Source organism: Stenella coeruleoalba (genome assembly GCF_951394435.1).
Source record: "Stenella coeruleoalba genome assembly, chromosome: 10".
NCBI classification, from domain to species: Eukaryota; Metazoa; Chordata; class Mammalia; order Artiodactyla; family Delphinidae; genus Stenella; species Stenella coeruleoalba.
Window position 1 is genome coordinate 192,121 of NC_137156.1, and position 25,144 is coordinate 217,264.

General features: G+C 48.8%; 1 protein-coding gene across 5 annotated transcripts in view; it reads left to right on the plus strand.

Moving 5' to 3' along the window:
* The window catches only part of DUSP22 (dual specificity phosphatase 22), a 71,727-nt gene that overhangs the window by 14,898 nt on the left and 31,685 nt on the right, over window positions 1-25,144 (plus strand). For all 5 annotated transcript variants that reach the window (XM_079935361.1, XM_079935358.1, XM_079935359.1 and 2 more), the window contains exons 3-4: window positions 1,539-1,621; window positions 19,938-19,987. In XM_079935361.1, coding sequence (XP_079791487.1) covers window positions 1,539-1,621; window positions 19,938-19,987 — 133 coding nt within the window. The remainder of the gene's footprint in view (window positions 1-1,538; window positions 1,622-19,937; window positions 19,988-25,144) is intronic.

Consider the following 25,144-nt stretch of genomic DNA (forward strand, 5'->3'; position numbering starts at 1 on the left):
GAAAACCACACCTCGGTGAACACGTGGGGTCTGCCTGCCTGTGGGACCCTAAATAATTTGAGTTCCCGCCGAATTCAAAACTCACTGAAGCCCCGGCTTGGCGTAGCTGGCGGAGGGTCTGCCGGGCCGGGTCCTCTGTGATGGACGTGGAGGCGCTTGGGGTTGCTGCGGCAGTTAAGAGAGTTTTAAAGTAAAACCGACGTTTTAAAATTACTTTTAAAGATCATTCTCTTGACTCTAAAAATGTTACATGCTAATTGCAAAATGTTTAGAATGGTGTTTCTTAGTTTCTGCTTAATCACCAAGGCTTATTAGAAATGCAGATTCCCAGCCCTGCCATAGACCTTGAACTAAGTTGGAGCCCAGGAGTCTGCCTTTCTAAAAAAAACCCAGGGAATTCATAGGCATGTTAAGCTTCTACAACCACCTGTGTTGAATACACACAAAAAAACTATAAAGAAAAAAAAATTAAAACACTTGTAATTCCACCTCTTCAAGATTATCACCGTTTGGGCTAATTTCTGAGAGCAGTTTTCCCCCACTGTGTGTGTTTGTCTTTATGTGTTTTAACAAATTGAGTTTATATTGTATTTGTAGTTTGGTACCTGCTCCCCCTCTCCCCCGCTAATACTGTATCCTGAGCATTTTCCCATGTCATTAATATTCTCCAGAAACATCATAATTAAACATTTGATTTTCAGTCCATTTTACCCTCTATCATTTTCAAAGGCTTGCCCCAGGCCAGAACAGGGGCAGAGGGGAAGCGGACCTCCTTGATTCTTGCTGGGCCCTGTTTTGTAGATTAGCAGAAGTTCCAACTTGAGGGGATTTATTCCAACTTTCTTCTACACGTATGATCACTGGAAGGGAGTGTAATTTTGGTGTCTCCTTAGTGTCATGTGCAGATAATTTAATAGCCAACTTATAGCTTATGGACTATTTTGTTTGGAATTTCCAGAAAATGTTCCATTTTTAGTTTTGCCATAAAGTGAATGTAGATGTTATAAACCACAGTCTTATCTGCATCTGGAGCCATTCCCTGGTGTTTGACATTAGGGTTGATAAGTCTGGCAGATTCCTATATCTTATATAGTAAGTTGCTTTTTGGTATTTAATTTTAACTTAGATTACTAATCATTAAGAGGTAGTTAAAAAATATTTGAAACATCTTTCCTATTACATGTTTCACGTAAAATACTAACCTAAGGGTCTACAACTTAACAAGTGTCAACTACAAAGTGACTCCCTCTAAACAGTAACACTCATGATTATAAAGTTTATTAATCTAAATATATTGCAAGTTTTATATGACTACTTTTTAACAGAAGATGTGCCAATCAGAAATAAACTTAGTTATCTGCAGAATACCTAAAAGCAATAATCCTAGATTGCCTAAGTCTAGATTATTCTGGTCTAGTCAGTTATGAATTTTTAAGAGAGAAACATGCAAGTCATTTTGTGTTCTTTTGCCGGCTAAACTTAAGGAGTACTTCACTTGCAGAAAACATTAAAATGTCCTCCTCTTTCTTCTGTGACAGATGCCAGAGATGCAGAGCAGTTGAGCAAGAACCAGGTGACACACATTCTGTCTGTGCACGACAGCGCCAGGCCAGCACTGGAGGTGAGAGAACTGAGGTGCACGTGTGTCTGCACTGTGCTCCTGGGTCCAGGGGGCACTGACGAAGCAGCCATGTTCTCTGCAGCACTGCTGTGCCCCTGTGTCACCGGCCGTGTTAATCTTGCACTCGGGCCACGTCTGTGCCTGGTCCGTGGCGTGGCGGGAGGACGCCTTCTCTTCCTGATCGTCCTTCTGTTACGCTGCTAGCTACTTGGCTCTCTTGGCTGAATGCCAGAGGACAAGCTGATGCTGCGTTTCCCTTTGGACCTTAAGGACATTTAAAACCTGTTTTAGTTCCTTTCAAAATTATCTCCCGTTTTAGAATCCAGGAGAATTCGGGCTGCTCATTTCCTGATTTTTTCCATTTAAGCTCAATTATTTGCTAGGAAATAAAGGCAATGGAGGGTGAATTGTCCCTGCAGATTTTCCGGGGCTTCTCTGCGCAGACTGTCAGTGCAGAAGCTGTTGTTGTGTTTTAGGTTTTAGAGTAAACAGGGTGTGTCTGCCTTCACACTAATTCCAAAAGCATCTTCAATTTTACCCTAATGGACGGTTTGAGCTGTTGGCTGGGAGCAAAATATATTTCTGTTTATTAGCCTTGACAGAGCCCAAACTACCTCTTTGTAGAAAATAATGCGAGTGTGGTTGTGATGTGTTTTTCTATTTTAGGGTTGGGTATTGGAGAGGGAGGTGTGGCTTGTTCTGAAAGAAATAATCCTAGTTCAATCAGTTTACACTTAAATTCATATTATGCGAGAGTAGGTAATATATTTTTATTTCAAATTTATCTATCTTACTTGTCCATTACAGCTGCCAGATTTCAGTCAGTTTCAAATAAATGAGGATATAGAGTAATAAGTGACTCTGCTGACATCACCATACAGAGGCCGGTGGGATGTGAACAAACCTCTGTTCCTTTCTCCAGACGTTTGACCTTGCACTTCCCTGTGTTGTTTCAGCTCGTGGGTTTTGTTAAGGTGCTATAACTTGTGCTGCGGCGTGATTTTATTGGAAACAACAGCAACAAAACGTCATTTTTCTGGAGCCTAACATTTCCCTAGAAAATAGCTACTCCATTTTTCATATATCAACAGTAGTTTATATTAAACATATAGCCAAGCTATGGCCTAGATGATAAGTTAAACGTAAACTGGTCATGATTTACTTCCTCTTAAATCACAAGATGAGGCTTGAGGTTTCCTTTATTTTAATAAATTGCATAGATGTCCTCCCCACCCTCGCCCTCTAGGCTGCCTCGCACCCTTGCGCCCTGGTCGGCACAACACGTTGTCAGGTAGGAACACGGCCCCGGAATCCGTCCACACTGCGCCTTCCGTCAGATACCAGATCTTCAGGCTCACAGAACGTCCTCCTTGCGGGAGTTCTGTGAGCCTTGCTGCCCTGCCCGACACTGGAGGTGCTTCTCTGATGGACGAGATCAGGTTTGCTTATCCTCTGAACCCTGGGGTGATGTGGTCAGTGGAGGGAAACAGGTCCGAGCCTCCAGGTACCAGATCTCCTGCCTTTTCCCCACGGGACTGCTTTTATTTGGCAACATGCCGTTTCAGCCTTCGGGTGCTTTTATTACCTCTCTTGATAGTGAGTACTTTCCTGTGATTTCATTTTATTAAGGGTTAGACCTTCGTTTTATAGCATGACATACTTTAACGCTGCCCCTCTTACTTTATTCATTTTTAACTTCACAAGTAATTCATGAATATATTCTTAGTTTAAAAATTAAAACGATAAATTCTCTGATTGCACAGGTGGGGAAAACTGAGGCGTCAAAAGTTATCTGATCGGGCGTGCTTGCCTTGAGTGGTTGGGGTCGAGGACGCTCTCCAGGGCCCCAGAAGCTCCGGACCTTTGTGTAGCCCTCTGCCTGATGCATGAAGGCAGTTGTCTCTCTTAAGTTTCAAACTCAGGTCCAGAAGCCATAATTTCACCCAGCCTGAGATGAGTCAGGGAAGTTACTTGTTCGCAGTCGGTAGGGAATTAATGGATAGATTTTATGTTTCAGCAGCTCCATGTTTTGCTGGCCCTGATCCTTGGATGGAAGTAGGGCAGGAATGAGGTGAGAGGGCAGGTGGTTTCAGGGCCCTGATAAAGGGTGGAGGGATAAGAGATAGGAGAGAAGGGAGCTGGCACCTCGTGCCCTTTCTGAGATCTTCAAAGCCATGCATGTTTATAGAACAGGCCCTAACCTTCTCTGGGCAGCCCTGGGCTGGGCTGGGCTGGGCTGGGCTGGAAGTGGGGAGGTAGTTACTATCCAAAATAGAAAGGTTTCAGTCCTGTCACATCCATGCGGGGGTTCTGTGAGCCTTGCTGCCCTGCACGGCACCGTAGGTGCTTCTCTGGTGGATGAGATCAGGTTTGCTTATCCTCTGAACGCTGTGGCAAGGTGGTCAGTGGAGGGAAAGCGGTCCAGGGCTCCAATTACCATCTTCTCTCCCAGGCCAGAGATTTTCCCAGAATGCTTCACTGCCTTGGTCCTCTTCTAGCATGACTGATGCTTCTGACTTCGCTAGCAGTCCTAGTAGATATTGGCACATCAGCTTTGGAAAGGTTGTACCATTAGTACCCCCACTGGCAGTATATCAAAATACCTGTTTCCCCAAACCATCACCAGCACAGAGTTTTGCTCTTCTTTACTTTTAATTAGCAGTATTTTTGTTTTGTTTTATTTTCTGTGAATGCCTTCCTCACACCGTCGAGTCCCCTGTCCAGACAATTCTTCCATTTGAAGGCAGGGAGCGGATGGTTTACTCTTGAGCTCCTGCCGCAGGCAGGGCCCTGGGACGGGTGCTAGAGATAAAGTGATGCCAGTGTCTGCCATGGTGAAGCCCTCCGTGAAAAAACAAAATACACACGGTAACTCTTTTATACATGTTACTAATAATTACCATCAGGCTCAGGGCAGGAACCGCTCAGAGAACAAGCGTCCTCCTTTACCACGTCAGTCTGGAGGCATTTGCGGTGCTGGGCTTTTGGCTGGGCCTTTGGAGACAACTGGGCATTTAGAAAATTTGGTTGGTACCGGTCTGGCTGGTAGAGTACCAGGATATGCCTTCTGGTGGGGCCCTGACTCCACGGAATCACATCGGTCCTGCTCATCCCCCATGGATCCTGGGGACCCAGCCTGGAGGATAGCAGTGTCCTGGTTCCTTTGTAGCATAACCAGACCTGGCGGCCTGCCCCCGTCACCTGCTAGCAGATGGCGGAGCCGGGGGAGAAATCATTGCCATGTAGATGAATTTCAAGTAGGAATTAAGCCGAAATCTGTAATCATGACATCTAAGGGGGAAAAGTCCCTTCCTCCGATTCCACATTGAGGACTGGGTGGGGCAGTGGCCTGCGTTTGCTGAAAGTGTTTCTTTATTTGTGGGCTGTGTTTTCAGTGCCTACTGGTTGCTCCAGATTTGAGGGATGGTGAAAACTCGTGTCCCGAAGACAGTGCTTTTTCAATCAGAAACCCCGTGTTGTTTGTAGGTGCTGAGGAAGTGATATTGAGCAATGAAAGGTTTCTCCCTTCCTCTGAAAAAAGAACCAGAAGTCTATCTTTCTGATGTAAAAATTTCAGAGTTTGTTTCATCTTTCATGTTGGGTATTTAACCAGAGCACCTGCAGGAAACAACTATTTTTCACTATTAACAAAAATGCTTTAAAAAGTATTCTCATTCCTTCTCTGGGCTAATAACAGAAACAATTTAATGTTTAAGTGATTTACATTTTAGGATTAAATAGAAAACAAATCATTTATATACATATATTCAAATCAGGGCGTTGCATGCATGATGCCACAAGGATTTTCTGAGCTTGAGTTCGGCTTGCGTATTCTTCCCATTTTAAGTTGTGACTTTCGTATTTTGAACCATTTAAGCGTTTGTTTCCGTTTTCAAGAATAGGATGTTTTCATAGGCCAGCATTTACTCCTGGTGATTCTGTTTTATATTTCCTTTAACACAAAAGACATCTTCTTGAGTTATCCAGACTCAGGATTTAATTTTGTTAGTTTTCTGTGTAGTTGACCACTTCTCCTGGTTCTGCCACTTACTGTTATTTATGTGTCTGTACATATAGGTGTGTATCTCCAAGAGATGCCCAGTCTGCTTGGACAGTGGTGCTGAGAGCCTGAGGGGCTCCTGTAGGGACCTCGTTCCCCTGCTGCATTTCTGTCTGGTGACCCACCCCGTTTCTCACCCTCAAAATTTTTGTTGGCTTCCTAAATGTAAAACAAGCCCAGTCCAAGGTGTGAAATGGCATTTGAAGTTTGAGAAACTGTGCTTCTGTGTCCACTTCTTTCTTCCACCCTTCTTTTGCCCACCCAAGTCCTACCCTCCCTCAGACCTTGGCCCAGCTCCTTTTCTGAGAAGGACACTCCCAGTGACCTCCAACCTCAGGAATTCTTCTCTTTTTCCTATAATACTTATCGTTTGCACTCTTTGTCGGGCCCTGAATTGTGAGTGCTCTGTGACAGACCCTGCAGGCCGTCAAATGGCCGTCTGACCTCCGTCTGATGGCCTAGCTCCTCAGCTGGCCTCAGGCCACTGCGGGCAGTGGATTTCTGCCGCGTTGGACTTCCTGGTCTCCCCAGCACTCGGCCTGGATCTGGTTCTGCAGATGCTGACACGCTCAGAGCCGAGTGCATTTAAGCTCCACTCCCAAGTGAGAAGCCATGTCTTCGGTCGTTTGTGGCTGACTTCAGGGTGTGAAAGAAGAGCAGTGTCAAGAATGGTATATTGACCACCAGTGATCTGTGAGGCCAGAGGTCTGTTAATGCAGCGTAGCCTCGCTGCCCTCCCCCCACTGTCAGGAAGCCTGGGCAGGCGCAGGTGTTCTCCCATACACAGCTGGGGTGGCCTCCAGTTCAGAATTCCCTCTTGCTAAGTTCCTGCAACCACGTGACTCTTCTGTGACTCTCTGGCTGACCTCTCAGCGGTGCTTCATCTGCCTTTGGTCTGCGTTGGAAGCCTGGTCCTACAAGGAAAGCACAGTCTAAGACACGGACAGTGGACGACCAATTAAAAGAAGACTGGCCGCAGCCAGGGCAGCTCGAGGTTGGGAAGGTTGGCTGAGACATCCTCTCGGACCTCGGGAGCTTGTGGCCGGATCATGAAAGGCTGGGAGGGCTTTCCAGGCACCGGGGCCGTGTTCTGACTCATCAGGGAGACCTTGGTTACCTTGTCCTCCTCTGGAGGCTTCGTAGGCAGACCGAGCTCTGCCTTTCTGCCTACCTGGTGACCATGTCAGCTCAGCTCTTAGCACTCTGAGGCCCCTCCTGTCCATGACCTTCAAGTCACAGGGGCTATTGGCCACATTTCCCCTGGCACGAGGAAGAGAATTGCTGAAAGCCACATGCCTTGTCCTGTACACACAGGTGTAGGCAGGGAGGTTCACTGCAGGTCTGTTTGTAATGCAAAAAATTGGAGCCAACCCACATAGCCGGCAGAAGGGTACCTGTCAGCGGGGATACACCTGTGTGAAAGAGACACTGCAGCAGTTCAAACAGAAGAGGAAGGCTTACATGTGTGCACTGGAAAAGGTTGATTGCGAAGCAAAAGAAGCAAGTTGTAGAATAATATACACAGTATGATCCCCTTTGTGTAGAATTGCATATCAATAATGTATTCCTGTATGTACATAAATAAGTGTGTAAGTGTACAGATAGGAGCTTGCAAGGACCGTATCAGACTCCTGGGAATGGTAAAGAGCAGTAGGATAGGAGAAGAGGGTGGAGAGGGGGAGTTTCACTTTTTTCTCTATTTACTTTCCACAGTGGGAGTATCTTCATAGTATCATTTTGAAGGAAGAGAGGTAGGGAAGGAAGGTAAGCAGGTGGCCACACTTGGTGTCTGGAGTGGTGACAGGCAGACTGCACTTGGGTGTCCAGGCTTGGCTGGAATGGGTTCTGTGTTTGGTACCAAGGTTTCCCATGGATTCGCATGTGAACGTGTGGCCTCAGACACACTGCATGCTTGTCATGCTCCTGGGTCAGTGGATGCAAAGCATCTCGTTTAGTCATCTTAATCTTCAAAGGGAGAAGAAAGCCCATGACACACCTCTCAACTGTGCACATTTTATTTTCAATATCAGTTATGTTGTACTTCTACTTGAACGTTTCAGTTAAATGAGTTTATATCCTTTTTTAGGATTCACAGATCCCCTAGTGATACAGCTTGAAGCACTGGGCAGGGTTTCCTGGTCAGATTGGTCGGTGTGGATGAGTTCTGTTACTCTACTGGCATTACAGAAACCACCACACTGTCATAATTGCTGATGAGGTCCAGGGCCTTTGAAAGCAAATCGTTGTTCGACCTGGGATCGTTCTCAGGCTGACAGTTGTTTCCATCTCTCCGGTGAAGTCTCTGAGTATCGGCGGCACCTCCTGGGCCAAAAGTTTGCAGCTTTCATGTGTTGAGGCAAATTTCTTTGAAGCCAACCCCAGACTTAAATAGAAATGACTCAAATAGAAATGATTATGGTAGGTATCGAAAACTGTCTAGTAATCGCTCTTTCTCGAATCCAGCCGTGTCTGAGTTCCCCGTGTGTGGGCCGTCAAGCGCGAAGAAGGCGGCTCCCCTGGCTGCTGGCCTTCTGTGACAAATGGAATTCTGAAGCCAGAATTCCAGCGCAGATGAGCCAGAGGGGCTGAAACTGCCGAGGCCTGCGTTGGTTCCAGGCAGGAAAGCAGTGCTTCTTGTCTGTGAGTGAAAGAGGTGTGTTAACTTCCCTTTGCCCGGCTCCCTGGAGCTCCTGGTGTGGGCGCGCTCTCTAGTTCTCACACTTACTGACCAGCCTCCACCACGTAACTGAAGACTTTTGCAAAACACCCTTCTTCCTAGACTTTTCCTCTCAGTCAGGTTCCAGTTTCTTGAGCATCTCCTGCTGAGCTTCCATCTCCTCTCTCTTCTGCAGACGCCCCTGTGCGATCACGTCCTGTGCGTGGGCGCCAAGCGCTGCTTCTGGAGGGGACTCTCCTAGCTCAGACCCCTCCCAGAGTCCTCAACAGGGAGTATGCTAGTGGCAGGATCTGCCAGGATTTCCAAACCGAGGTCTCAGGAGAAGCATGTGACACGTGGTCTCTCCCCTCTGCTCCAGCTGGAATGGCAGTATGCACTGACACACTGCGGCAGGATTGCCCGTAAGTGCTGGATGGTAGTTGGTCTGTTTATACAACGTCCTCATGCCCACGGACTGGGGGTTGGGGAAGACTTTGTGAAGAGGAGTGTTGAGGCAGCCTTGCAGGACTGGTATGTCCGCTTCAGTGGGGAGGTGTGTCTCACGTAGGACCAGCCCTTCCGGGCTGGTCAGGAAGGGGGAAATAAGGACACGTGTGGATGTCGTCTGGTTGCAGAGTGCAGAGGGTGGTCAGCGTGGGGGGTGAGGGGGGTGCCACGTTCAGTTCTCCTTTTGGCTAAATTGGGAGTTACTCCTTCAGATTCAGCAAATGTTAATTGAGCACCTACCTTGTAGCAGGGATTGGGGATAAAATGCAAAGAGGAGTACGCTGTGGCCCCACACTAAGAAGAGACAGGCAAGAAATCCTTAAACGGTGCGGAGCTGCGAGTGCACGTCAGAGCTGAGGGGCCCGGGGCACCGTCCCCGCTGGGTCAGCCAGGCCTCGCCACAGAGCGGGCAGTGTGGACTGACCCTCCAGGATAGGGGGGTCTGCTGGGGAGCGGGGGATGGATGCTGGGTGAGGGCGTGTGTGCAGGGCACCGGGTGTGCAGAGCACAGGGCTCAGCGGGGCAGGAGCGCCAGGAGCCAGGCTGGAGGGGCAGAGGCGCCGGGAAGATTAGGAAAGGTTTATTCGTCAAGCCGAGGAGTCTGAGCTTCGTCTTGTGTGAAGCAGAGACTCAGCAAAGACTTAGGAACAAAGTCAGGTGACTCCTTCACATTTCCTTTCCAAGATTCTGACTAGGGGATGGGATGGAGGGAGGGAGACAGATACCAAGGAAACTGCTGGGAAGCTCTCACGGTAATCCTGGTCAGAAACCGTGAGGGCTGAACTGGGACGCCAGGAAGTAGAGGAGTCATCTGCACAAAGAGACACAGCAAGGTTAGAAATCAAAGGGTGGGAAACGGGTCTCCAGCAAACATGAACCAAAAGAAAGGTGGCATAGTAATAGTCTTATCAGACAAAATAGAATTCTTGTGGGCACCTTATAAAACCCTAAGCAGATTTGCCATTTTCAGGTGCTCCTGTAATTCATTGCCAGGTAGGCACTGCCAGTGGGCCCTGTGCCTGCCACACCTGCAAGGGAAGTGGCCCAACCTGACTCCAGGAGCTGGGGGTGAAGCAACGGTACCAGCTGGTGCCGTCGCCTTGCTGCAGCCGAGGCCCTGCCTTCCCCTCTCTGTGCTCTGACTCCTGGGATGTTGCGGGACGTTTGTGTGTGTGCCGGGGCAGAGACCGGCAGAGGCCCCGGGTCTGGAGTGAGAAATTGTTTCTCTCCTCTCAGCTATCACCACGAGAGGAGCACAGGTGTGGTTCCGACATCGGTGACTGAGCAGGGCATCTGCAGCCGCTCTGCTCTCTCTTCTAAGGGAAAATCACTGAATCCACGGTGAGGGCAGAGGCTGGCTGGCGGAGAGGACACGGGTGCGTCTGCATTCGGGGTGGGATCCCCCTCCTCTTGAGGGCCAACTGTGGACAGGCTTGGTGGCTTCCCAGACTTTGTCCCAACTAAAGGAGCGTCATCCACAGAACTACTGCCAGAGCCAGAGAAAGGAGAGGCCACCCCGCGTTGTCCCAGTGGCTGCAGAGGGACGCCGCCGCGACTTGTGCGATCACCTGAGGCGTCTCAGACAACAGAGTGGAGCCTGGGCTTCGGCTTGAGCGTTCCAGGCCTGGAAACTCTTCCTAACCAGAGTAGTTCAGAGGTCGTTGCCGACTGTACTGGCCTTCAGAGTCCTCAGGGCCTAGCGATGGTGGAGCTGGTCCGACCTGAACTTACCTGTGTAACCAGACCAGCCCCACGGAATCCAAGTGGAAGACACTCCCAGATCCCCAGATCAACCCAAAGGGACTGAATTCAAACGGCCTTGTAGAACACCCCGACTCACGGCGAAGAACGATCTTCCCAAGGGTTTGCCTTTCTCCCACGCCCCCTCCGGTGTTCCTGTAACCTGACACTTCCCCACTTTTCCGCTGGAACCCTCTCCTGCTGCCACCCCTGCACTTGCAGTGGCGTCAAGACCAGTGGTTTCAACCAGTTGTCTTGACGTCCTGCCCACCCCCATGAAGGACCTCTGGCCTCCCCACACAGTTCTCCCCTCTGTGCCCACTGCGAGAGGATGCAGCTGTCAAAATAAAAATGGCCCGTCGGCTTGCTTTCAGCGGCAGCGTCTGGGAGGGAGGGCTTGGTGAAGTGTTGCCCTTCAAGGAAGGCCTGGGGCACTGAGCAGAGCGGAGTCAGTCTTAGAGCAGAGCAGGGAAGGCGCCCCTCCCCTGTAGTGCTGGAGGTTGGACCCCCACACTGTGGTATGTCGGCGACCCGCGCGCCGGGGAGATCCAGTGCAATCTGACCGTCCACACGTACCTGCCTTGGAGAGCGCGCCCTTCCTCACGCCCAGGAGAAGCAGGAGTCATGGACTCACGCGCTGGCCTTTACCGCATCCCACCTGTGCGTGTCCGTACCCTGACCCCACCCACGCAGGACTGGCTATCTCGCAGGGCAGTGCCCTGCTCTGGGTCAGTGTTTGCTTCATTCTCGAAACACCATTTCTGGGGTCTGACCCCACCTGGAGGATGTGACGTTAGGCCCGAGGGACCTTGAATGCTGCTTAGAAAAAGCTCCTCAAGTGCCGAGGATTGTGCCCCAGTGGAATCTGCGGCGTTGGCCACTCGCCTGTAGGGAGGTCTCGTCCCATTGGGAGGGAGGGAGTCTGGACTCATTTGCTTGGCAACCCGCAAGAGGGACCACAGACAACATTCCAAACGCTGAGCTCCTTGCGGAGGAGGGGCTGGGCACCCTCCTGCACAGAGGCGAGGCCAGCCGGCAGCGCACCCACGCATGAGCCCGGCCCTCCAAACCCCCGGGCGACACCTCTGCAGCCTGGTCTGTGCTGGTGACAACACACGCCTCGTTTCTTTGTTAGCACCCCCAGCCGCTCAGTGCTTCACAGGTGGAATCAAATCTCCTTTTTTAGAAAAGTCCTGTGTTGGAGAGAAATTCCTCTGTGCCTCTCTCCAGAGTGACAACACAAGTGATGGTTTAGAATCGGGCAATCCCAAGGCCTGAGCCCCCGAGGCCTGATCCTCACATCCCGTGTGTGGAAGAGGAATGCGAAGTGTGATTTACCTAATGAGCTCCAGGTTGTCACGGTGACCTCGGAGGCGTCACTGTCCGACCAGGGCTCAGCACACCTTCTGTCAAGGGCCAGATGATGAATATGTTTGGCTCTAGGACCCTGAGGTTTCCGGGCAGCACTCTGCCGCCCCCTCCCACCCGTGTCCTGAGAGAAGCTGCAGGCCACACGCAGATGAACAGGCGGGCTGTGTCCGGACACACACGGGCCTGTTTGTCACCTCTGGACTTGGTGGCCAGGTGGCAGGGAGTGTAGCTGGGGTGCACCTCAGGGACTGAGCCAGCGGTTTCCAGGGGCCTGTGTTGGGAATGAAACTTGGGGCCACTGAGTCCCCAGTTTAATGCACTCCTGGAAATTTCTGAGCATCTGGCCAGCCTCCACCTTAGTAATAGTTTTTCATTGTTAGTGAGATGGGCCCAGCATCCTGCTGAGATTTAGAGCTCATAGGACCCTGCAGATGGAGACATCGCCCTTTAACACGGCTTGGCCTGCCTGCCTGCCCTGGGCGGTGCTTCCTGCCAACTCTAGGGACCTCTGGCCCCCCTGGACACGGGACTCTCAGGGCACATTGGAATTTAATATTCTAAAGGTGGATCTCCCTTCCTTCACTTAGTGACCATGTATTGATGATCTCTGGAGAGAGAGGTGCCTAGGGTGCTGCAAGAAAGATGAGTGAGATGGGACCCAGGCATTGAAGGAAACTGGGATCTAAGGGAGATACCCTCAAGTCAATTACCGTCCTCTGTGCTGGGGCCCCGGCACCCTTGGGGTCTAAAGGAGAGACTGACCCTCAAATCAGTTACTGTCCTTTGTGCTGGGGCCCCGGCACCCTGTGCGGCCCATTGGGTGCTGGGTGGCAGTTAGAGAAATCGCTGGAGTCAGCCTGGGACGGGGGTGCTTTCTGAGGAAGTGCCCCCCAGGACTCCTGAGGGAGAGAAGGACCCGCAGGAGCCTGGGGAGGGGAAAGCAGGAAAGTGCAGGATGCCTGGGGGTCTCAGGCAGCAGGTGCCTGGGCTTGGTGAGCTGGAGGAAGGGGGGTCGTAACAGAGCCACAGAGCTTGGGAGGGGGTCGTTTTACTTTGCAGACGGGGTGTTTCACCAGCCGAGACACACGATCAGATAAAAATCCACCTTTGTGTCTTTTACAGGCAAACTTGGTCCACTGCTGATCACTCCTGAGGAGTGTTTCATTCACGGTGACTTTCAACGTGGTCGTGTAGCATTAACACCCGTTAGGTTACACCGTAGAATTGCTCGATTTGGAGAGATTTTGCCGAAACTGCCCTGTTTTCACGAGTCACATCGGACGCACCAGCAGGTCCTCAGACAGAACCCAGGTCGCGGAAGAGGGTTAGGTGGTTGGGCTGGCGTGACCTCCCCATCGCCCGCCCTCGCAGCCTGAGGGACTCCAGCGGACTGTGCCCGTGTTAGCAAAAGGAGTTAGAGCAAAAATAAGCCTTTGGGTTCTCCACCTGTTGACCTGACGAGTCAAATGTATGTCGTTTTTTGACTAACCTGAAAGAAGCCAGCAGGTGCTGGAGGGTTCTCATTTGCATTTTTTCTCACAAAATCAAACTGAGGGCTAAATCTTGTCTCTCCACTCTGACCTTCCCACCCCTCCCCTCCCCACCAAGCACCACAGAGTTCTTGGAAGTTGTTATTTGTGGTGGTGTTTCCTAAATTTAGCTGATGCAGGAAGAATCAGTGGCAAGTGGGGACGTTAAGAAAATGCATCTTCGGTTTAGAACCTGGATTTAAGACGTGTATCATGTGGCACAGCTAAGGGGCCGCAGTTAGCTTCTGGGGTGATTTTCTACAGTAGTTTCTTTGAGATTTTTGCTGCGGTATAAACAACCAAACAAGAGAGATGGCGGAGCCTCACCCTCGGGACCTTCCCTGTCTGGTGTTTTGTGCTGATTTCCAGCTCTCAGTCCGCAGACGCACATCGGGTTTTCCAGATGTCACCTCTTTATGGATATAACTTTGTACTGTACTTTTTCCTTTTAAAATGTTATTGGCTGGGTGAAAGTTCTTACATCAAGGAGAAATACTAATCAAAGCGTATGTGCCAGGAGCTGGGCTTGGCTTCCACATACATGAGCGGTTTGGGCATCTTCCTGGGCTTTCTCTGCACTGAGCCTCTGCCAGGAGGGGCCCTGGAAACAGACAGTGAGGCTGTCAAACCTGGTATGTTTGTCCAAAAGCAATTCCAAGTCAGCAGTTGCCATCTGTTGGGTATGTGACCTTTAAGAGTGTGGCCAGACTAACTTTTTCAGAGTTTACCTACCTTTAGGTTTATATAAAAGTGCAGAAGTTGTCAAATTCATAGCGACAGAAAGTAGAAGGCTCGCAGGGGCTGGGGAGGGGTGGGAGCTAGTGTTTAATGGGGACCGAGTTTCCATTTGGGAGGATGACAGGTTCTGAAGGTGGCGGCAGGGATGTGAACGTGAGTGCATTAACGCCTGTGAGCCGCGTACTTGTTAAAATGGTTAAAATGGTTAATTCTATGGTATGTGTGTTTTACCACACCAGAAAAGTGGAGAGCGCGATTGTCCCAAGTGAGAAAGACTTTTTAAAAATTAGTATATAAGCTGTGGTCCTGCTTCTGATCAGGTGTGAGACAGTTCAAATTGAATTCTTTTTTTATTTAACACTGTATTTCCAGTCCTATTTATTTTTTATTTTTGGCTGCGTTGGGTCTTCATTGCTTTGCGCAGGCTTTCTGTAGTTGTGGTGAGCAGGGGCTACTCTTCGTTGCCGTGCACGGGCTTCTCATTGCAGTGGCTTCTCTTGTTGCGGAGAACAGGCTCTAGGTGCACGGGCTTCAGTGGTTGCAGCACATGGGCTCAGTAGTTGCAGCGCGTGGGCTCAGTAGTTGTGGCTCGCAGGCTCTAGGGTGCGGGAGCTCAGCAGTTGTGGCGCACGGGCTTAGTTGCTCTGCGGCATGTGGGATCTTCCCAGAACAGGGCTCGAACCCATGTCCCCTGCATTGGCAGGTGGATTCTTAACCACTGCGCCACCAGGGAAGTCGCCACATTTAATTCTCTTTAATTTTATGTTTCTTTTCTGGACTCAGAGTTTTTTGGGAATGTGGTGAAACTAGCTTTTCATGGGGTCTTCAGCTTACTTTCTCAAGCCGTGCAGTACAGCCCCCAAACATGCTGCTCAAAGGAAAAACGCAGTCTCTTCAGGGGTCCTCCCATGCACACCCAAGTTGCTGCTGGCACTGAACGGGATAAATGAGAAACCAAGATTTCTGATTATGTCGTTTCTGCCTGGATTTCCCGACTCTGGCCCCTTAAGTGAGCCCCTGCTTCTCCTACTGATGTTTCCTCTTAGGTCGTAAATAGGCAGGAAGGAGTTATTTTCTGTAACTGGTCTCCATTAGCGTCCTGGGAGAGAGAAGACAGCTCTGAAGGGCTTGGCCTTTCCTTTGAAAAGTAGAATGTCAACTAGGTTCTTCAGAAGACTCTTACTTACGATGTTTCAGAAAGAAAAGAACAGTGAATTTTAGAAATTGTACTTGAAACAAGCGAGAGTTTGATTCCTTCACTAGTCCTGAAATCAGAACCTTGGCCCTGCTTTTCAAGTACTTGCCTACGTATCGTTTTAAGTGTAATCTTTAGTTTCAGACCCAAAGAAAGGCAAAAACCTTACTCTTGGTGGTTACTATGCTTGTTGAAACAGAAAACTGAAAATTATTAGAACTTTTGAGAATACGGACTTAGAAAGCTTTAACCTTTTGTTCAAGAAGAGCCTCTGGAATACTTTCTCAACTTTCTTTTCAGTCAAGTGATGACTACCGCTTCTTTGAAAACCTAACAAAAACAAAAACTTCATCCAAAAAGCGCTCCTTGGCAAATCCCACCTAACTCTTACTTCTTTTCTGTATTTTCTAATTTTTTTCCTACGTTGTGTCACATTAGTGTGACATTATGTCACACTAATCGATGTGTCACTTGGTATTGTGCAGATTTAGTGTATACGTTTTTTGCCTTTTTTCCTCCCTCTGGTTCCCATTTCATCAGTATTGGTGCCATTCTCAGGACATGTGAGGCCATTCAGAAGGTCGTGTAGTCCAGAGAATTTGGTTGCTCTTTCTTTGCCCCTCGTAGAAACCGTGGCCGCCTTAACTGGGCTCCCTTCCGTGCCTCAGTGGGCGCCGTGGCCGTCGTAACTGGGCTCCTTCCCGTGCTTCAGTGGGCGCTCCTGGGCCAGCTCTCTAAGGTGAGAGTCTGTAACTCGACATTTATTAGCTCCATAGAAGCTTAATGTCAATTAGCTTTCCAACAATCACCTCTTTGAAGATCATGGAAATACTGAATTTTTACTTATTTAGTAAGAATTTTGTTTCAAAGAAGATAACTGATTTTAGGGGTTTTAAAAAATACCAGCGGCAAATACGAAGGAGATGCCCCCCAGCAAGCGCTGTAGTAAAAGGGAGACCATGGCTGCTGTTTTCATTGCTTATGAAGTTTTCAGGTTGCTCTAGAATTTTGTCCTATAATAAGACGTTCTTTATTTTTTTGCTAAACTTTCCGTAACTTAGCTAAACATCTGTCTCTCTGAACTCCAGCACTCCAGAAAGGTCCTTTGTTTAGGTCCAGGTAGATGAAAAATTGTGTTCCACATCATATTAAAACATTTGCTGAGCCCAGTTCTTTAATAATTTTAAGTCTGTCCGGCTTTCTCATTAGCGTTGCGGTCCTTCACGCTGCCAGCACTCTTGCTGCTTTCTGAATTAGTAATTAACTGAATTGTACACATGTGCAGGCATCTGAAGCCTTCTTTCAGGCACCTTATGTTCCGCAGTCTGTGGCCTCCAAGAAAGATGCCTTTTGTGCTTTGTTAATGACTAAGCAGGATAAGTAGACGTTCTTGGGCGGTGAGCAACTGAACCTTTTCGACGGTTTTGACTCCTTTCTTCACTGTATTTGCATAGTTTGTTCCCTTCTTATTGTAGATCACGGTGAGCTGCTTCTTAGCTGTGTCCCGCTGGAGCGTGTGTGCGCGTGCCCCCAGCATGGCGTGCCTCTTGTTTCTGTGGTCACCAGAATAAGGCCTGGGCACGTCACAATATTTTTCTCCCCTTGTACTATTCTTACGATGTGATCTTCATGTTAGCTGATTTTCACCTCGTTCTTATCATCCAGCAGACGTTTAGTAAGTGCCTGTGGTGTGCCAGGCATCATTCCAGGCAAGCTTCTTACTGCCGTTATTGTGTCTTTGAGAGAACATGATCTTATATTGTATATTTTCAGCGTCCTTCCTTTGCAGTAGGGGATCCCCAAACTTGTGGCCAGGAGACCCTTTGTTCCTCCTTAAATGCGTCACAGATGGGAAGCCATCATTGCCACGTGCCCGTCCCAGCTAGTGAGGCTGAGGGGACCGACATGGCCGAAAGGTGCTTCCTCACCCTCGGCAGGCACGGAGTGGGGACACCCCTTGCCACCTTCTCCCGGCTTGCTCCTGCTGTGTGGGGCTGGCCTCTTTCCCTTCGTACGTCAGGCACCACAGAGGGGAACGAGACCCCGTCCAGAGACCCCTGAAGCAGCAGAGCACCCCCCCCGACACCATGCTGGCGTTGATGGCGGACGCTCTCGATAAGCTGAGAGCCACTTACCCTCCCCTCCTCTCTTCCTTCTCTCCTTTTTTTCTCTCCTCCCGACATATGGGCTGGGCCGGCTCTGGATTCTGCAGGATTAAGGGGCTGTCGGTCGGAAAGTGCGGCAGGTGCTTTCATCCCACATTAGAGGGACCCGCCTCAGCATCGCTGCCTAGCAGCTTGCTCAGACCGACAGTCGCAGGAGAAGGGAAAGTGGAACCCTGAGAACCCTTCCCGTCCCTCTGGAAGGGTTGGTCTGAAGGAACTTGGGGGAAGTGTGTGGGAGGGAAGCATTTCACAAGCTTCTGGGCCTGATCCAGCCGACTCTCACTTCAGAGTAAAAGGAAAAAAGTAAATGAGTCATTTCAATGGCGGATCACAAGATGATCAGTGTGTGTCTACACCAGCAAGCCTGTTGGCCTCCATGAGGGGAGGCGTGAAATGACTCTTTTTAACAGTGTCGTTTCCTTTTCCATTTTCTTTCCCTTCATATCAGGGCTGTCAAACCTCTCTGGGTTTGGAGCTGCTTAGAACTTCAGGCAGCCGCTTCACTGTTTCCAGCAGAGCACGATGCCCAGAGTCCAGGGGACGGGGACGGAAGGAGACAGTGAGGTGACGAAGCGAAGCTTGAGTGAGGGACAGCCTGCTGCTTCACGTTCTTCTCCCAGCAGCTAACCCGTGGCGTGTTAGCACGTTTGGCCACGTGTGGAGTGTTCCGCTGTGGTTAAGTAGCAGTAAAACTCGTCTTCTTGGAGATCCACGGGAGCCTTTGTTAGAAGATGTCGTGACTGACTCAAAACTGAAAAATATATATACATATACGTGTATGTGTGTGTGAAATAAGCAGGAGAAACGCTTTTTCTGACCTCTCATAATGGTGGGGGACAGGAAGGGGAATTGTGTCACTCAGATCTCAGTTGCAGACAGCAGATTCCACTCTGAGGCACTTCAGCAGAAAGGGGCTTGTTAAGAGAGAGCCGAGGGCTATGATCTCCTCCGAAGAGCTGGAGAGACAGGCTGCCAACTGCAGCTCGAGGAACAATACCCAGTGCACAGCATACAACTGCCCACTGTGACCTGCTGCCACGTCCGCCCAGCACTTCCCGCCTCAGCCGCCACCTGCACCTGTTGAGCAGGTGCTCTTTACCCATCTGACACTTCCCGTGTCCTGTTTCCAAATCTGCCTCAAGTAGGTGTGTCAGATGATGCAACCAGGTCCCGAGTCTGCACCCTAACAGCAAAGGAGGTTGAGAAACATAGTTTCTATAGCTTCTGTGTTGGAAAGTGGGATCCACAACGTGGAGGAGGACCACATGTTCCTCACAAGACTGCACTAGCAAGTACAACACAGAAATTCCTAATGATACGAGTTGAGTGTAAAATTTTAATGATCAGCTGCAAAAAAATTGCAAATAATTCTAGAAATAATAATTTTATGCCTTCAACTGCTAAGGGACATGTGGTTGTCTGTACCATGATTCCACATATTTCTCCTTCTTTGACTCTCTTAGGTTGGTTACTTTTCTAGTTTCTGAAAATGTGTTCCCCGTTAATTATCTATGACCTGGTGGCTAGATTCTGTTAGATTAGGCTATCAAGAGAGAAAGGTTTAAAAGTGGTTTATTTAAGTCTTCATGAAGCCATTTTCCTTCGCAAAGTTTGCTGAGATTTCTAGACTTTGTTTCTTTACTTGACATTGAAGACCTTTTGAAATATACTTTAAATCCCTCCAAAGAAGAGGCAACCAGGCTTTTAATAAAACTCAAATTTGGCATGATTTTTTATAGTATGAATTTACATAAACATTTTTATAGATTTTTATAGTGAACAATGTGAAGTTCATTTTTTTTCAAATTGGGTCATTCTTTTAAAAACATATTAGTTTGGTATGTAAACTTTTACTCTTCTGAAAAGCAAGCAAAATAAATCAAATTGTTTCGAGTGTGTGAAGCTCCTACCATCGCATCAGTGAAGCTGTAACTCTCTCCTCCTAAGACTGTCGCATAACATGTCATCAGGATAAGGTTTTTACTATCAGTGCTTCCTTTTTGGCCATTCAGGATCTTAAGTGAAATAGATTTAAAGAGTAGAGTATTTGAACAAGCATCAGAGATGACAGTTTTGAAACTTGTAGACACTTCCTGGGAAGGACTCAGTCATCTCGCTTCTTTGATAAACCCTGTCTAACCTACAAACGAGAGCATGAATATTTGTGTGCATGGTCATAGAAAATGACCAGGAACTTAACTAAGAGTTTTCCTCCAGTTCCTTGGCAATAGAAGATGAGTGAAAAACTTCTCCTTTTTACTTTTTATTTTTTGACCTGAGTAAATAGTTCCTTTAAATACTTTTCTCCACAGAGTATCATCTTTTTATCTTATTTTATTTTTTATCACTCCACAGGGGGTTAAATACCTGTGCATTCCAGCAGCGGATTCACCATCTCAAAACCTGTAAGTTTTTTTCTGTATTATTTGGACATATTAAAGATAAAGGACTTAAAGCCATCAGAGCAGAGGGACCTCGATGCACAGCTGCCGCCCGGCCGCGATGGGGGAGGGCCAGGAGGTCAGCGCTGCTGGTTTGCCGGTCCTTCCCCTGTGCAGCTCTGACAGTGGGGTGTGTATGAAGAGCCTAATTTTGTACAGGGTGCCTCAAACCAAACCTTTAGCGTGTTCACCCTTTCCCTGGAAGCTGTTACACTTTGTCCAACAGAAACATAATGCGAGCCACAGACACAAGCCACACACATGATTTTAGATATTCTAGGGGCCACATTAAAAAGTAGAAAAGAGACAGGTGACAATAATTTTAATAATACGTTTTATTTAACCCAATATACTCAAAATACTATCAACTCAACATGTGCTCAGCATTTGAAAAATGAGATATTTTATATCCTTTCATTCATACAAAGTCTTCAAAACCTGGTGCGCTTTTTATACTTATATCACATTCCATTCGGACCAGCTCCGTCTCAAGTGCCTAGCAGCCTCACGTGGCCAGTGGCCACCTGAGGGACAGCATCCTTGGAAAGCTGGTCTGAGTTGAGAGACCACGTTTTTCTGGTTAGGAAAGTCCTGCCCTCTCTTCCCCACAGCTGAATACATCTCCGGTGCCGCTTTAGCTCTGTGTGTCCCTCCGAAGAGAGATTCATAGTCGCTCTCCTTTCCAGATTCCCCACAGTCATACGAGACCTGTGGGACAGGGGTTGCAGACCAACGAGGTTACAGCTGTGACACCACACTCCTCGGTGTCTGGAGGTGATGTGGACTAGATGAAAGTTCTCCTGAGCCTGGATTTGAACCAGGCAGGCTGAGAGCCACAGGAGTCGAGGACGTGGCTGTTCAGTACGTCCAGCAACCCAGCCTCTGCCTCAGACTCACCTTTGCTGCCTGTTCTAGGGCAGACACAACAACCCTTCCAGAATGACATGTTGCTGCATTTCATCAGGGAAGAGGCTGTGGTGGTGGAGAATTTGGGAGTCCATGGGCTTGTCAGGATTGAGAACCTTCATGGTTCTCCAGCTTTATCGCCTGCAAGGCCTACATATCAGAAGTACAGACCATACAACTTTACCACTCTGAAGGTTGTCCAATACTGAATGTTAGCCAACCTTGGTTTTTCACTGCTGGAGAGCAGAGAAATCACAGGTTATGCAATAATTTTGTGAGGTCTACCTGTTTGGAAAAACGGGAGGCTATAGTCAGATGGACTGATGGGGGAAAGAGTAAAGGTGAGGGCAGGGGCAGGAGGTGTAGAGTCAGACCAGGACGGGGCAGGGGAGGCTGGATGCAGGGCCAAAACCTCCTGCCCAAAGCCTGTGTTTCCACAACAGCTCTCCGTGTTTCACAGAAAAGGTCAGTCTTTAAGATCGAGGGTAGTGAGGAAAGATTTTATAGGGTCACCAGGGAAACAGTAGTAGCCTAGATCTGGAAGGAGAAGAAGTATCAGAGAGCCTCCTTGGTTACTAGTCGTGTCGAGAAACAGAAGTGGTTGGAGGGCATGGTGTATACGGAAGGAAGCGAGCCACTGCCTGTCTCTCGAGGCCACGGCAGTCTTCTGCCCATGTTTTGGTGGCTGTTTTTAGAATGGTTGCTCTGCTCTTATCTCAAACCGAAATTCTAACATACTGTTGAACTTGTCGTACCTGATTGGCATCCTGACCCTCCGGAAGATTCTGACTGCAGCAGCCCGTGGGTGTTCGTGGTCAGGGCAGAGGCCACTCTGCTCGAACCGCGCCAGGATGCTTCAGCTTCGGCGGAGGCAGGCACTGTGCTCCACGTCTGGGGCAAGGACCCTAGCTCACCAGGTGAAGACAGCGCTCAGCGGTCCTGCCCTGTGCAGACAAGTGAGCGGTAGACCCAGACTGCTTAGAGATCTCAGGTTCAAAAGCAGCTCCCTCTGCCACGGGCCAGTCATTCTAACGCCCCTGAACTTCAGTTCTCTCATCTGCAAACGCCTGCCTCCAGGATCTGTGGAGATGAGACCATGTGTGTGGAAGTGTTTTCTGTGACCTCTGAGCACTTTTGAAAATAAGTGTGTTTTTACTCCAAGTGCGTTGGTGCGTCCTGAGAGTTACAGGTGCTCAGGAGGTCCACTGCGGATGCTGGGAAGGTGTGATCCAGGGAAGGACGGGGACAGAGGGTGCAGCAGCCGCTCCCCCGACTTCCGATGTCTCCTGGGTCTGTTCAGATCTTCTGGCAAAACCAGCCCGAGCCCAGTCAGCCTGGGGCCAGAGGACTAGCTCATAAGATTGAACTTGTTCTCTGCTGTCCCAAGTGTGTACAGATGTCTCGTTATGATGTGTGGTTTGCCTTCTTACCCTTTCCTGGAATCGGGCCAAGAGTGTGGTCCAGCAGGTGGGTGCTGCGGCGTCTGTGCTCGGGGCTGGTGACAGGTCGAGCTGGGCAGTGGCCGTTGCTGCCGTCGTGAGTGAAGCCCTGCAGCAGCCTGACCTCGGGTTCAGTTGGAAAAGGGGGTCCAGACCATAACTCAGGGAAAGACGGTTGTGCTCATAGGCACATGTGTGATTCTTTAGGGAAACTTTTGTTTTTGATCCATTAGTAATAGCAAAGCTTATACACAAGTAGGGATTTAGGTGCATAAATGTGCACGATTCTATAAATGTTTCTTGCTTTAGTGAAGTTATATAGAGATCGTGAAGTTAAGCTTGGAATTCGAGGGTACTTCGTATGTTAAGAGACAGCCTATGAAATAGTTTGAGTTTCTCTACCTGTTACAGATGCTTCATTGGCAAGCACAGCCTGCCTTTTAACCGCGAACATGCATTCATGGTACAGTGAGGCGGTTAGCGCTGGCAGGCAGAGCTCTTGACTTCTCTGTATCACCCACGTCGCTTTGGGTAGCTTGTATTTATTACTCACCAAGTAGTAGGCGCATGTGCAGGCTGACCGTGAACCTTCAGCTTCTGTATCATCAACCGACGTAGATGGTCAGGAGGCAAATCCTCTTACTGCTCTGGAAGCCCAGTTAGAACCAGAGGCCCTTCAGTCTCGCAGCTTTTACTTCCTGGTGCCTGAGAGTTCCTATATTTAAGGACAAAAATAAATTCTAGAAAACAGTATTGCTTATTTTTTTTAACTTAAAGATTTTAAAAATTATTTCCAACTTTGGATATAATTTAAGGTTTGATATCCTAACTCTTTCCCCACAAATCCCTATACCAGCAGGAATTCTTGCTAATTATGCTTAGTAAGAGGGTTGTGACCTTTGGAGACTACCTGCGTTCGGTCACCGCAGACGCGCCAGAAAGGTCAGTTTTCTGTCTTGGCCGTACTCCTCACAAATTCCCCTCTGATCTTCCAGGAATTTGAAATGCAGAACCCTGACCGGAGACAGCAGTAACACATCAGAATTTTAGCTTGGTCCCCACTACCACCCTGCCTCACAAAGTCAGGACACATGAAAGTTCAGGTTCTCACAGTGGTGACAACCCCACAGAACCCAGGCTGGTGTGTTCTGCGTGCTTTGCAGAATTGGAGGCATCGTCGGGTTTACATCAAATGCACACCCCTTCTGCCAGTGGCAGACGTGCAGTGGTTGAGTGAGCTGAGGCTTTGGAAATGTTTGCTTTTGCTTTCTGTCTGTGCTTCCCTGGGCAAGTCATTTGAACCTCACTTGTCTCCCCTGTGAAATACCTGTCTCACACGATTTCTGTAGCATTAGGTGAGGTAGTGCAAGTGTGTAAAAAGACACTAAGTGTCTCCAAAGAATCAGATTCCATATTCTGCCTCTTCAAGAAAGGAGTGTTAACGTGTCTTGAGAGTGAATGGTTGGAGGTATCGCAGCTTACTGTATTCATTCCTAGTTTAGTATTTATCAGGTTGGTGTTTGGATTTAGACACCATAAGGGAAGGGTTATCTTTTCTGTCTTCTCTGTGGAGCTGCAGCATCGCATCTTCGCAGCAGAAACTTGGTGACAACAGTGGCTTGAGGGTCGAGCAGGGTCTCAGGTTCCTGGGGTTTTCGTGGAGAGAAGAGGCACCAGAAATGCAGAGAGCTTGCATTAAACCCTCCTTGCTTTATTCCCCCTCCCGTCTTTTTGTGTGTGTTTTCTTTAGTTTAGTCTTCTGTACTTCCAGCTCTCTTTTTCTCTCATTTACATTTTTCTTTACTTTTATTATTAAAAAGCAGTTTTGCAAGATCAGAGCTAAGTGGGCCCTGATGTGCTCTGTCCTGCTTCCAGACAAAGATGCACATACACGACTCCTGAGGACTCTGCAGTCGCAGAAATGAGAAATATGTGGAAAACGTGTATTGCGTTTTTCATAAGACTCTACACTTATTCAACTTAAAAACCTATTTTTTAGTCTTAGACTATGTCGTCCTTGCTTTTTTGGGGTGGAACTGTTCTTTGTAAAATGATGTTGTAGTAGATGGTAGAGAGGGGATGTTTTTTTGTTTGTTTTTAAAATGACCTTATTTGGCAAAATGAAAAGTACAGTACACATATTCCCCGCAATTTTTCTTTAAATGTTGACAATGCAGGAAATGTAAAAGTTGCGGAAGCCTTGACATAAATGTGCTGAAGGCTGTGTGCAGTCTGCTCCGGGTGGGGAAGTTTCCTTCCCACTCACCTCGGGTGCGGTGAGAGCTGCCCGGTCAGCGCAGGGCCTGGGGGGCTGCACTGACTCTGCCCAGGAGGAAGCAGCTCTCTGATCTGAGCGCACCCTCCAGAGCCTGCACCCAGAGAGGACACTCCACCCATAGGCTTTTTTTTAAAACATTCTTTTCTGAGGGAAAAAACCCCTAAGGGTGCTGGCCTTTCCTGGTCTTTTTCTCCTTTGCTTTCCTGTACACATACCGCACACACGTGCACACACACGTGCACACACACGTTCATACTCTCATGAGGGGCAGGAGAGGTGGCCTGGATCTTGTGGCTGTGCCGTCAGCGCAGCCTGGTCTGGCACTGCTGGCTTTGGGGTGAGCCCAGCTGCCCCCCGAGGTGCTGGGCCAGACCTCCCACAAGCAGAGTCCCTCCCAACAGGACAGGACCGCCTCAGACCTCCCAACAGTGGGGACCACAGCCTCCAGGTCTTGCCGTCTTGGAGTGAGAAGAGATTGTCCAGACGCAAAGAGTGAGC